We start from the raw sequence: 11,796 nt of genomic DNA, 5'->3' as shown, positions 1-11,796 counted from the left end.
GGCCTTCAGAATAAAGTCCAAAGTCAAGTTTGGACCCACCTACCAGACTATTCTCTCCCTTCCCCAGAGGCCGAACCCTACCCCTGACCCACACCCCCACCTTCTCCCACCCGCTAAATCTTCCCGGCCTAGATCTACATGTCCTTCTGGAAAGTTCTCTGCTGCCACATCAGAGCTGAAGGCCTAGGTCTTACATGGGCACACGAAGGCGAACACCCAGCCAATGCCAATACTGACCCATCTGGTGGCCATGCCCAGTGGCAGCTGGCATCAGGGCCAACTGGCTGCTGTGGCCAGCCTGGGAAGGGANGTGAGGAGAAGGGCAGCCCAGCATCCTTTCGTGGGAAGCTGAGAGGCTCAGAGCAAGACTGAAGAGCTTCTTCAAGGCCCCAGGAGCTCTGGGCTCCCCTCCCCACAGGGAGCTGAGCAGCGTGCTGGGAGGAGCCCCCATCACAGGCCGTTTCACCCCCGGAGGGCTCCCCGTTCCTACCTACTGCAGCCCTGGCCCCTGCCGTGATTTTACCCTTGTCAACCCTCGCTTGTCCGGTTCTCTCTGGAATGCGGTCTCCCCTTGCTGCAAGGCTAAGTCTCCCAATTCAGCCTCGGGAGACCCTGGACCCCACACAGGGTGTGGCCCCTATTGAGTATTTGTAGGAGAGACCATGGTTCTCCCAGGTCAGAACTGATGCTAAGGAACATGCTTCTAAGACCGAATCTTTCTAGTCGCCACGAACAGCTTTAACACACCTGCTCAGTGGTCTGGAGACGGCAGTTTATTGAGCCCGGTCACCCTCCATGGACTTCCTGGAGCTGCTGGGCTTGGCTCTGCTCAGGCCCACAGAAACTCCGACGCCAAGGACCAGGGCCACAGCCACCAGCAGCAGGACCACCCAGAGGGGAGGCCTCTGGTTGGCGCTCCTGGGGGAGCCTGTGCGAGAGAAGGGGTTCGGAGGCTTGAGCAAGGCCCCTCCGACGGTCCCCACCTGCCTGACCTTCGTGGATCAGGCCCCGCAGAGCGGAGGCCGCCCTTCTGCAGGTCAGGGGGACGGTGTCCGTCTTCGCTCAGCCCCCGGCCCCAGCGCTGTCACAGCCTTTCCTGCCTGCACGTACCAGTGGGCGCCAGCGGACGCTCCGGCCTGGAGGAGCCCTCGAAGCGCACTGGCCCTGGAGAGCTCACGAGGTTCTGCGGCCCGGCAGCGGCGTGGTGCGGAGCGTAGGAGCGTCGCTGTCCTGTGTTTGGGGGGGGGAGGGGGTGGAAGTGGCGTTGGGGCTGGTCTCCACCCTAGTGGCCCAGAGGCCTACGGACAGGAGAATGAAGACCCCACCCCCACCCCGGACTCACTAGCAGGCCCAGGGCTGCACGTGGTGGAACACATCTCCAGCCCCGACGGGGAGCAGGCAGAGGCGCTGCAGAAGAGGTAAACCTGGTGGGAAGAGAATACGGTCAAGGGCATGGGGCGGGCTGGGAGCCGCGGGCTGGGAGCCACGGGCAGGAAGCACCGGACAGGGACCTAGAATCCAGGACCTAGGCCGAGTCCACACTGCTGCCAGCCGGCCTAGGTAGGTGGAGGTCTGGCTGTGTGGACCAAGACCACAGCCCCTCCTGTGGAGAGTCAGAGCCAGAACTGTGGCTTCCTAGTTTGGAATCTGTGCCTCCCTCCTTCCCAGGGGCAGCTGCCAGAAGGAGGAGGAGCCAGACAAGTGGAGCTGGGCTGAGCCCCCCGGAGGCCCCACCCACAGATGCGCCTTCATCCAGCAGGGGAGAGGCTCTTGGGCTCCTGAGAGGCACATGGTAAAGAGAAGGAAGCCACCCTAACAGTGCTAACCGGCGACGTCTGTCTGCATCTGCTGTAATAACATGCAGGTGCTTCAAGATACAGAGAGGGCTGTACGTAGTAACGTGAGAACATCTTTCAGCAGAACAAGTTCGGTGGCAGCCCGTGGCCTATGGGGCCATTCATGTATTCTGCAGAAAACCTTAATATACCCTAAGTGGACCCATTTACCTTCCGGAGAAGCTGTAAGATCATAACCATTTCAAGCAGGATGATGTTGAAAAGCACGATTTCTAGAGTCAGAAGCAAAGTCACTCTAGAGCACCGTGAACTGGGTTCAGATTTAGGGTTGGTGGCCTCCACACTCTGGGTTTCCCTTCGTCCCTCTCCAGTGGTCTGCTGGTGGCCGGGACCTGGCTTGCCACCCTCCACGAAGCCCCGTCTGGGGACCTCTGGCTTGCAGGGTGCTAGAGCGCTTCTGGGACCAGCTTATCCCACTGAACAGACTGGGGGCAGGCACTTCTTACCTGTCCTCTGAGGGCCTTCTGGGAGCCAAGGTCCAGGAGGGCGAAGGTGGCAATGGTGAAGCGCTGGTGGTGTGATGCGAAGGGCAGTCTTGCCCCATCCGAGGCCACCAGTTGGGTCCTGTAGCTGTCACCATCGAAAGGACACCTGGGAAAGAAAGACACCAAGGAAGCTGCAGAGGAACTGGGAGGGGGGTGGGGGAGGGGATGGAGCCCCCCGGGCAGTCCCAGCCCCCACTGCCGCTCACCCGTCTGACAGGATGGGCCACTGAGGCTGCTGGAAGGGGCTGGCGCTGGGAGTGGCCCAGCACTGGTGCAGCAGCAGGACCAGACCGGGGTCTGTCCGGTGCAGGAGCCGGACCTCCACGGACACGGGCTCGCGGAGCAGCCTCACGACAGGGTAGTCCCCCTCCTCGTAGTAGGAGCGGAAAGCCTCATCTGTGGGGTGAGGTGCTCGTGAGCCTCGGTGGGCTGTGTGTGGGGACGCGGGGCAGGAGGAGGAGACCCTGGGGACCCCATACCCTTGGCGATCCGCAGCTGGAGCCGCAGGGGACCTGACCGGGTCACTGGGGCAGGCGAGGGGGGCGGGAAGATGGATGCCTGGAGCGGCAGGAAGTCACTGGCGTTGAAGGTGCAGCGCACATGAAGCCTGAAGTCCAAGTGCAAGAGCATGGGGCAGGGAGAAGACCCAGCATCAGCACGGCCTGCTCACTTCCACAAACTAGACACCAACTACGTGGGTGCAGCAGCCAGGGCCCAGTCCAGCAGGGCGGCCGGACACCACCGAGCAAGCGCCAGGGGACTCTGCACCCCTGCCCCGGACAGCAGGAGCTGGTCACAGATAGCACCCCAGTGTCGTCACGGTCCTTGCAGTGGTAGGTGGTGGGCCCCCGGGACTGGGGTCTCTCGCTAGCCTAAATGACCCCACACACTCCTAGTGGGGGCCCACATCTGGCCCCCTGGCATTCTGTATCCACCTTGACCTCCAGCTTCTAGATGCTCTCCCTTTTAACAAAAGGTAACCCTCTGCAAACCGCCCCCCCCAGGGCTCCTCCCCCCCAGGTATCTTTGCCTCATCTGTGGCTGGTGACCTCGGAAATGGGGAGGTAGCAACAGCCACACTCACGGCTTCCACTGTTTCCAGGGGCCTCGAGGAAAATGCTTGCAGCTTGGTTTCTGAGCTTAGTTCTTGGGGGGATAAAGGCTGCTGCTGAGGACCCCGGCCCGCTCACGCACTGCCGTGGCTCCTGCCTGCCACGTGGGGGCAGACTCCGCTGATGCCCGCGTCAGCCCTGGTCCCCGAGCCCGGCCTGGCACGGGAGGCTGTCCGGAGGTCACGCAGCAGGGAACAGCATGGACAGGAGCCCAGGTGGCTCCGAAGCCAGTCCTAAGCTCACCTGTGCTCCCCTCACACCCAAGCCACAGCCCAGCCTTTCAAGGGAGGCTCCCCTCACCGGAAGGCGCCGTCCCGCGTGATGGAGCCCCGTGGCCCCAGGCGGACGTCGATGTCTGCCACCAGCTGGTTCTCATAGAGGAGCTGGTTGCCAACGGCCTGTGGGAGAGGAGGGCGGGGTGAGGCCCTCCCAGGGGGCGGTCCTGGGCACCAGCCTGCGGCCCCGCCCGCCCCTACCTGGAGGGTGGTCCCACAGTGGGTCAGAGGGAACTGGAAGACCACGAAGGACCCCGTGTCCTGGGTGGGGGAGCAGCTGGTGGGGGCAGAGGCCACGTGGATGTTGGCCAGCGTGATCCCGTGTGCCACGGCGGTTTCTTGCGACACCACCAGGACGAAGTGGCCATTTCTGAAGCACTGGACAGTTGCTGGGACAAACGGAGGTCAGAGAGGCCGACCGGGACCCCAGGGTTAGGGCCATGCCGCCCAGACATGGGGGACGGGCGAGTGACAGGGTCTCTTCCTCTCTGTGCCCGTGTTAGCTTGAGCAAACCCTTTACGGACCCAGATTTTCTCATGCATGGAAACAAAACAAGCTCCAGAAATAGGGGCGCTATGATCATCTAAACTGGGATGTTCTAGGGGGGAGCATGGGACTCATCTTGGAAGGAGTTTGAACCCCACGTTGGGTTGGGGCGATTACTTAAATGGAGATGTCCTAGATCTAAAAAGGCAGGGGTACATGGAAAGACAGATCTATCATGGGGGCGCCTGGGTGGCTCAGTTGGTGAAGCGTCCGACCTCAGCTCAGGTCATCATCTCCCGGTTCGTGGGTTCGAGCCTTTCATCGGGCTCTGCCGACAGCTCAGAGCCTGAAGCCTGCTTCACATTCTGTGCTCCCTCTGCCCCTCCCCTGCTCATGCTCTGTCTCTCAAAAATAAATGTTTAAAAAAAAAAAAAAGGAGGGAGAGAGATCTATTACTAGTTCCGTGGGACAACAGTCATCAGGCAAGCTGGGACGGGTGGTCACCCCATCTAAAGGTCCCTCCGGGGGCCCATTAGGGGACTCAGGCTCTCCTGAGGACTGGGTGTAAAGCAAGTGCGGTGTTGGGGGAGGGGCAGGGGAGGAAGCCCTCCTGCAGCTTCAGCTTTCAGGTGCTGAGAGGTCTACCTGTGTTGCCATAGTAACAGGGAACCTCTCTGCTGTTGTCATAGCAGCAGCCGGCCTCGTGACAGGCTTCCTTGGAGCCTCTTCTCACCACACAGGGGATGTGCCCAGAGGGCACATGGCACTGCTCCCGGGTCAGAGGTGCGCCTGGGGATGGGACAGAGTGGTGAGGACACAAGAAAGGGCCACACTGCACAGGGGACTTCCAGGGAAACAGAGGCAGGTGGCTTCCGGAGCCCAGTGGAGGGCGATCAGGCCGCGCACTGCTCCAGAAGGCCCAGACACTGTACACATGTGGAAAAGTCCTACATACCTGGGTAAAGGGGCTCGTCAACTCCCCAGGGTTCCAAGGTGCTCCACTGGGGTGGAGTCAGGGTGGGATGGGTGGGTCCAGGACCTAGGGGCAGTGAGGCAGGGGTCGGATGGCCCCAGTTGCCCTCTGGGGTGGGGCGGAGGGGCTGGGTATGAGGGGAAGAAAGGGAGAAGCCCATTTGGGAGGCCAGCTGGGAGTCCAAAGTCCAGGTGAGGCCAGGTTTAGGACAGATCAGAGTGACTTCTTGGGCCATGTCAACTCGACCATCGGGCAGGATGGCTTCTATGAGCACCCTCAGGTGGAAGCGCCCATCCTGCAGGGGAGAAGGGCGTCAGGCAGGGAGCTGGACTTGAGGGCTGGTTCCGGCCACCAGCCCACAGGCAGGTGGGACCAGCACAGCCATCTGAAGCCCCCTCTCCGGCCCGTGTGAGGTCGGGCTGGGCCCCGAGACCAGCAGCGATCCCTACCTTCTCCAGCACATGGCAGCCTCTGTACTCGGCGGAGAAGACGGCGGGGCCCAGGGGCTTGGCGGCAACCCAGTGGTAGCAGACTGAGCAGTTGTTGACCTCAAACCGGTTCCCAAATTCATCTGAGGCGGGGGAGAGAGGGCTGTGGGCTTGGAAGGGCCAGCTGTGCTGGAGGGTGAAGCCAGAGGCTGCTGGCGTGTGCAGAAAAAAGCCCCACTTGGGAGCAGGAGACCCCAGCTGCAGCCTCAGCTTCGCGACTCGTGGACGGTGTGCCCCTCCCTGCTGGTCTCAGTGTACCCATCTGTAAGGGAGTAGCTTCAGCCGGATTTAGGATCTTTCCAGCTGTGGGTCCCCGTTAACAGTAGGCGACAGCAAGCAGGAATGAAAACGTGGAGGAGAAAAGGTTAGTACGGTCTTAGGCACCAGACTGGGTATTTTATTTAAAACAGTTTTTTTTAAATGTTTATTTATTCTTGAGAGAGGGAGAGAGAGAATGAATGAATGAATGTGAGTGGGGGAGGAGCAGAGAGGGAGACACAGAATCTGAAGCAGGTGCCAGGCTCTGAGCTGTCAGCACAGAGCCCAACGTGAGTCTTGAACCCACGAACTAGGAGATCATGACCTGAGCTGAAGTCAGTTGCTTAACGGACTTGAAATTCCCAGGTGCCCCTGGGCTGGGTATCTCAGATCTGTTCTTGTAAAGCCAGGCATCCCCGTTCTGTGGCTGAGACGCTGAGCGTGAGCCTTCTCAGGTGGGCCCAATGAGGGGCAGAAGGATTTGGACCTGGGATCTTGTAACCCGTCTGCCAGGTTAACTGGCCACCGCAGTCACTGGGGGACACCTACTGGCTGTTTGCCCGCCTTGCCTGCCCAGAGTGCCAGGGCACGCAGTGGGGGCGGGCAGGCGGGCGGGCAGGGGGGCCTCCCCTCCNCCCGGTGTGCCTGTTCAGAGCACATAGCAAGGCTGGGGTCATCTTTCCCATCTCACAGTCAAGGAAACGGGTTCAGAGAGGTCAGGTCAGCTGCTCACGAACACAAAGTTTAGAAGCTGCAGATTCATGTCTTCCCCGGAACCTGTGACACCCCCCCTGCCGTTTTCTCTGTACCAGGCCACACCCACCAGGGCCCTGTCCCTCAGAGTGGCCAGAGTGGGCCAGTAGCCTGGGCATCAGCTGAGCGTGGTTACCGACGCCGGGCCTGGGCCCTGCTGATCAACACCTGCAACTCCGCAAGATGGTGGTAAACACTTACCGTGGGAAGAGAGGCCCTGGATGACCGGGGAAACTGAGGCTGGCAACTCACCTTGCTCCCTCCCTCTCCCCATTATGGTGACAGAGTAGGGGCGGAGAGGCCTCTCTTCCTGTTCCTACCGCAAGGGAGGTGGGGCCCAGCTTTCGGCCATGCTCACCTACGACCTTGAAGCGGATGGTCTGGCCCGGCCGAGGAAACACCAGCAGCTGCATGCCCTTGACTCCACAGTCAGAGCTGTGCCGCAGGCCCCGGACCCCAGACTCAGGGAGCAGCCGCTGCCCCAGCCCCAGGGCGGCCACCAGCAGCAGCGCCACACAGCAACCCCACACCATGGCCGGAGCTCTCGTCACCAGATACACCACAGCCACCACTGGCAACCCGCACTGGCTCATACCTCCCTGAAGCCCCGGCCTTATATGGGGGCGGGGGTTGGCGACTGGGAACATCTAGGGGCAAAGGGGGCTCACCTGGAGGAGCCCCTCCTGGCCACCAGGGGCTCTGGTGAAATTCCTACCCTGGAAGCCGAGGAAGGCAGCCTCCCAGGCCCGGGCCCTGTAGCTGCTCAGAAATCTGCCTTCACCCTGACTTCCCGCCTTCCAGCTGGGGGTTGATGCTGGCTCAGCTGAGTGATCCCAGCTGGGAGGTGGGGAGGAGGGACTCTTCTGGGATGGATGAGGCTGCCGGTAGGCGGAGGGGCTGGTTCCAAGCCCCTCATCGTCCCTTCCGTGCCCTGTCTGGCTCTCCAGGGCCTCCTGTGTGCACTGGGGGCTCCGGGCCGTAGGGGTAGGCAGCAGGCGGGGTTAGTTTGCTAACTGAGCTCTCTGGACGGCTGTGCAGACCCCAGAGGCCGAGGCGCTACCCTTGCCCTGAGAGCACGTGGATGGATGGTCGGGGGACAGGCTGGCGAACAGACTAGGGCCCCCACGGGGCTCTCCAGCGGGTCAGGACATTAATGGGACCATGGCTGTTACTAATGAAATATAACGACAGACAATAAATGTAACGAGGCCTCCTGGCTGGGATCCTGGAGCAGAAGGAGGACCTCAGGTAGAGGCTGAGGAAACGGACTTAGGTTCATCACAGCAGGTCATCAGTGGTTCATTAACTAAGAAATGGGGGCACCTGGGTGGCTCAGATGGTTATGCTTCCGACTTCAGCTCAGGTCATGATCTCACGGTTGGTGGGTTCGAGCCCTGCATGGGGGCTCTGTGCTGCCCGCTACAGATCTGTGTCTCCCTCCCACTCTGCCCCTCCCCACTTGCACTCTGTCTGTCTCTCTCAAAAATAAATAAACATTAAAAAATAAAAATAACTGTAATAAACGTACTGCCCGAATGTGCGTTGGTAACCATGCGGGGAACCCGGGACCTCTGTGCTGAAGCCCGGACAGTTCAGAGAAATGAAGCCTATTGACAAGGAGACTGGCCCACAGGCAGCAGGGGTCCCCCAAGCCAGGCTGTCCCAAAGCCTCGTTAGCGCTGTCCTGGTGCCAGGGGAGCACCCCGCCCGACCCCATCAGCGCTAGCCAACACCGCTGAGCGTGGCCCGCTGCTCAGTGCGCCAAGTGGCTCCGTCCTTCAGAGACTGGCTCTGACCCCGCCCCTACCTCTTCCTAGCTGTGGACGGGCCACATCACTTTTCTCTGCTTCATTTTCCTGCTTGTGAACCGGGGATGGGAATCCAATCTCGCAGCATGGACAGAAAGACGGACAGCGACGAGGAATGGGTGGGACAAGTCCTGTGTGATAACGACTGAGCGCTTGGCGATGATGAACTTTCTGTGATGGGAGCTTACGTGGGGGAAGCTTGGTGGGTCGGCGGGGTACCATGGGCAGGGCAGGGGTGGGGGTGGTGGAAGTCAGAAGTGTGGGGGGCATAGGGGATGGTGGTGGGGGTATCGTGTTGAGGCAGAGGGAATTTGGGGGAGATAAGGGCATAGGGCTGCAAACGTGGGCTTCAGGCAGGTCGGGGCCCCTGGAGGAGGCAGGGCCGGTGAGGTGGGTTTTTTCCTGAAGGACAAGGGAAGGCTTTAAACTTTTTATTTTGAAAGAATTTCAGACTTCCTGCAAAGAATTTCCATATACTCTTCACCTGGATTCCTCAAATGTTAACTGTTGTTAAAAACAAGACGAAAGTGGGCACCTGGGTGGCTCAGTCAGTTAAGCATCTGACTTCGGTACAGGTCATGATCTCATGGTTTGTGGGTTTGAGCCCTGCGTCGGGCTCTGTGCTAACCGCTCAGAGCCTGGAGCCTGCTTCGGATTCTGTGCCTCCCTCTTTCTCTGACCCTCCCCTGCTCGCGCTGTCTCTCTCTCTCTCTCTCAGAAATAAATAAAACACTAAAAAAAAAAATTTTTTTTTAAAGACCCAAAGGAAACAAAAAACAAAAGAAAAAAAAAAAGACAAAAGGTCCCGAATGGAGTCATTTATGCTAAGCCCCACGGTATCAAACTGACATTTCAAGTCTTGGGTCTCCCAAAAATGGAATCTTAAGCCAGCCAACGTGGAATCGCCTGATAAGCCCTAGTTAGTAACCCGACCTGCCCTACAGACCCCTGCCATGCCCTAAAAGAAAGTGACCTTGCAATTAACCAACCCCCATTTTGGGTGGTGTAACTTCTCTGTTCCCACCCCTTCTGCCTAGGAAAGTCTTTTTGGACAGCTCTTCGGAGCATCTGTTGGACTGGATGTTGCCTGATTCGTGAATGGTTGCAGGAAGCCAATAAGATGTTAGAAATGTACTCAGTTGCATTTTGTTTTTTAACACTGTCTCTTTTCCATTTGTTTTAGCTCTTTCTCTCTCCGTTATGTACACAGACACCCACAGCCACACTTTCTCCCTTAACATTTGAGAGCCGCTTGCTGATGGTTCTTCCTTTACCCCTAAACACTTCCTTTACTCCTAAAACACAAGGGAAATGATCAAAACCAGGACATCAACACTGATATAACACAGATGTCTAACGTGCAAACCTTATTCAGTTCCCCAATTGTCCAAATCATGACTTTTATAGCAAAGGACAAAGTTCTTTCCCCCTAGACTAGGCTCCAATACAAGACCAAGATCGTGCCTCTTTATTTAGACTCTTCCAATCTGGCATAGTCCATGTTCTTTGTTCCTCATACCCTTGACGTTTTGAGGCATACAGGCCCCAATTTCTTTACAGAATGGCCCTCACTCGGGTTTGTCTGGTGTTTTCTCCCGATTAGATTCAGTGTATTAGTTGGCTGAGGCTGCTGTAACAAAATATAGCCACATAGGTGGTTTCGACAATAGACATTTATTTTCTCACAGTTCTGGAGGCTGGAAGTCCAAGGTCAAGGTCCACAGGTCTGGTTTTTCCCACGGCCGCTCTGTTTGGCCTGCAGACGGCCACCTCCTCACTGTGTCCTCACGTCGTCTTTTCTCGGCTCTCTGTGGGTCCAGATTTCCTCTTCTTATACGGACACCAGTCAGACTGGATTAGAGCCCACCCTTATGGGCTCATTTTAACTGAATCACCCCTAAAGGCCCTGTCTCCAAATACACCCACATTCCGGGGTGCTGGGGGGTTAGGGCTCGCACATACGAATGGGGGGCACGACTTAGCCCGTAACAGGCAGGAATAGCCCAGACATGACATTGTGTCCTCAGGGCATTCTATCAGGAGGCTCATCATACTGGTGTGTCCTATCGCTGCTGGCATAAATTCAAACACTTGGGTGAGATGGGGTCTGCCTGGTGCCTCTGCGGTCCAGTTACTGTTTTTCTCTGAACATTGGAGCTGCTTCGAGACTGAGTATGTGATGACCCCAGTCCTCGGCAAGCAGTCACCCACGGGAGTGGCAGTTCCTGGCTGCATCATTCCTTCTGCGTGCATTCGCTTTTCTGCGAGAGCAGAATGGAAGGTTCAGGAAGCGGGGTTCAGGTGGCCGAGAGAGCCCCCACCAGGGGCGTGGAGAACCTGGGTTCTGTCCTGTGCTCACTGCTCCGGTGCGAAGGGACCTGCCCGCATCTGTAAAGTAGAAATGGGAATGACTGCGGTAGGGATGGAATCAGATAAACAGAAGGTCCCTGCTCATGAAGGCAGTGTGTCTCCCAAGGCCCCAGAAAGGCAGGAAAAGAGCAAGGGAGCTTCCTCACGGCCAAGGGTGGAAGGATGCCCTTGAGAATAGTTGTGCCAAGCTGTTCCGGAGAGGGGGAGCCCCGAACACTTGGTTAGGATTCCAATTCTTGCAAAGGTTCACGGGCACCAGAGCTCATCAGCCCAGGAAGGATGCCAGCTCCTCTGCTCGGCCACCGGAGACCTTGTTGACTCAGTTTCCTCATCTGTATAATGGGGCCAGTTAACAGTACCTAATTTGTAGGCTGGCCATGAAGATGAAGTAAGAGGCCCCATGTGCAGCGCTTGAGAGCAAAGCCTGCGTCTCTTGAACGTGCTGGCCATAAAAGCCACCGCTGTTTTTACTGCGGAGGAAAGAGGGTCAGATCAGAGTGACCTGACCTGGGATTTTGGCTTCTCACTTGGCCTCTTTCTAAACCTGTTTGCTCACCTCTTCTTATCATTTTCCTTTCTCCATTACCTTTTAAAATTTTATTTTTTAAAAAAGGGGCTTCAATTTCTTAATCTGTAAAATGGAATTAAGAATAAGAGCAACCTCGGAGCGCCTGGGTGGCTCAGTCGGTTATGCGTCCGACTCTCGATCTCGGTTTAGGTCGTGATCTCCTGATTTATGAGATCGAGCCCCACATTGGGCTCTGCACTGACAGCTTAGAGACTAGAGCCTGCTTGCGATTCTCTTTCTGCCCGTTCCCCACTTGTGCTTTCTCTCTCTCAAAATAAATAAATAAACTTGAAAAAGAAGATCAACCTAGCTGGGGTGTCCTGAGCCAGAAGGGCTCACTGAGTTCTCCCGCCCGTCTCTCCT

The 11,796-nt window shown here is 57.8% G+C and overlaps 1 protein-coding gene across 1 annotated transcript; it reads right to left on the bottom strand.

The window, feature by feature from the left end:
- Positions 1-767: 767 nt before the first annotated feature.
- Positions 768-7,280, bottom strand: ZP1 (zona pellucida glycoprotein 1). The gene is made up of 12 exons (XM_077748822.1): positions 7,046-7,280; positions 5,638-5,759; positions 5,171-5,483; positions 4,861-5,004; positions 3,930-4,117; positions 3,754-3,851; positions 2,821-2,948; positions 2,548-2,737; positions 2,303-2,447; positions 1,343-1,424; positions 1,111-1,230; positions 768-928 (listed from the first exon to the last, which is right to left on the bottom strand). The coding sequence occupies exons 1-12, from the start codon at positions 7,278-7,280 to the stop codon at positions 774-776; spliced, it is 1,920 nt and encodes a 639-aa protein (XP_077604948.1). The 3' UTR covers positions 768-773.
- Positions 7,281-11,796: the final 4,516 nt, after the last annotated feature.

This window comes from Crocuta crocuta, unplaced genomic scaffold, assembly GCF_008692635.1.
Source record: "Crocuta crocuta isolate KB4526 unplaced genomic scaffold, BGI_CrCroc_1.0 scaffold323, whole genome shotgun sequence".
Taxonomy (NCBI): Eukaryota; Metazoa; Chordata; class Mammalia; order Carnivora; family Hyaenidae; genus Crocuta; species Crocuta crocuta.
Note: the sequence above shows the minus strand (reverse complement) of the source record. Positions and strands in the feature narration are given on the sequence as shown.

Excerpts from the sequence above, each read along its gene's own strand:
- ZP1 (XM_077748822.1), bottom strand. The coding sequence starts at position 7,280 with ATGAGCCAGTGCGGGTTGCCAGTGGTGGCTGTGGTGTATCTGGTGACG. Across the intron at positions 5,005-5,170 it reads TGACGAGCCCCTTTACCCAG|GCGCACCTCTGACCCGGGAG; the intron begins GTATGTAGGACT and ends TCCCATCCCCAG. Across the intron at positions 4,118-4,860 it reads CTGTTACTATGGCAACACAG|CAACTGTCCAGTGCTTCAGA; the intron begins GTAGACCTCTCA and ends CGTTTGTCCCAG.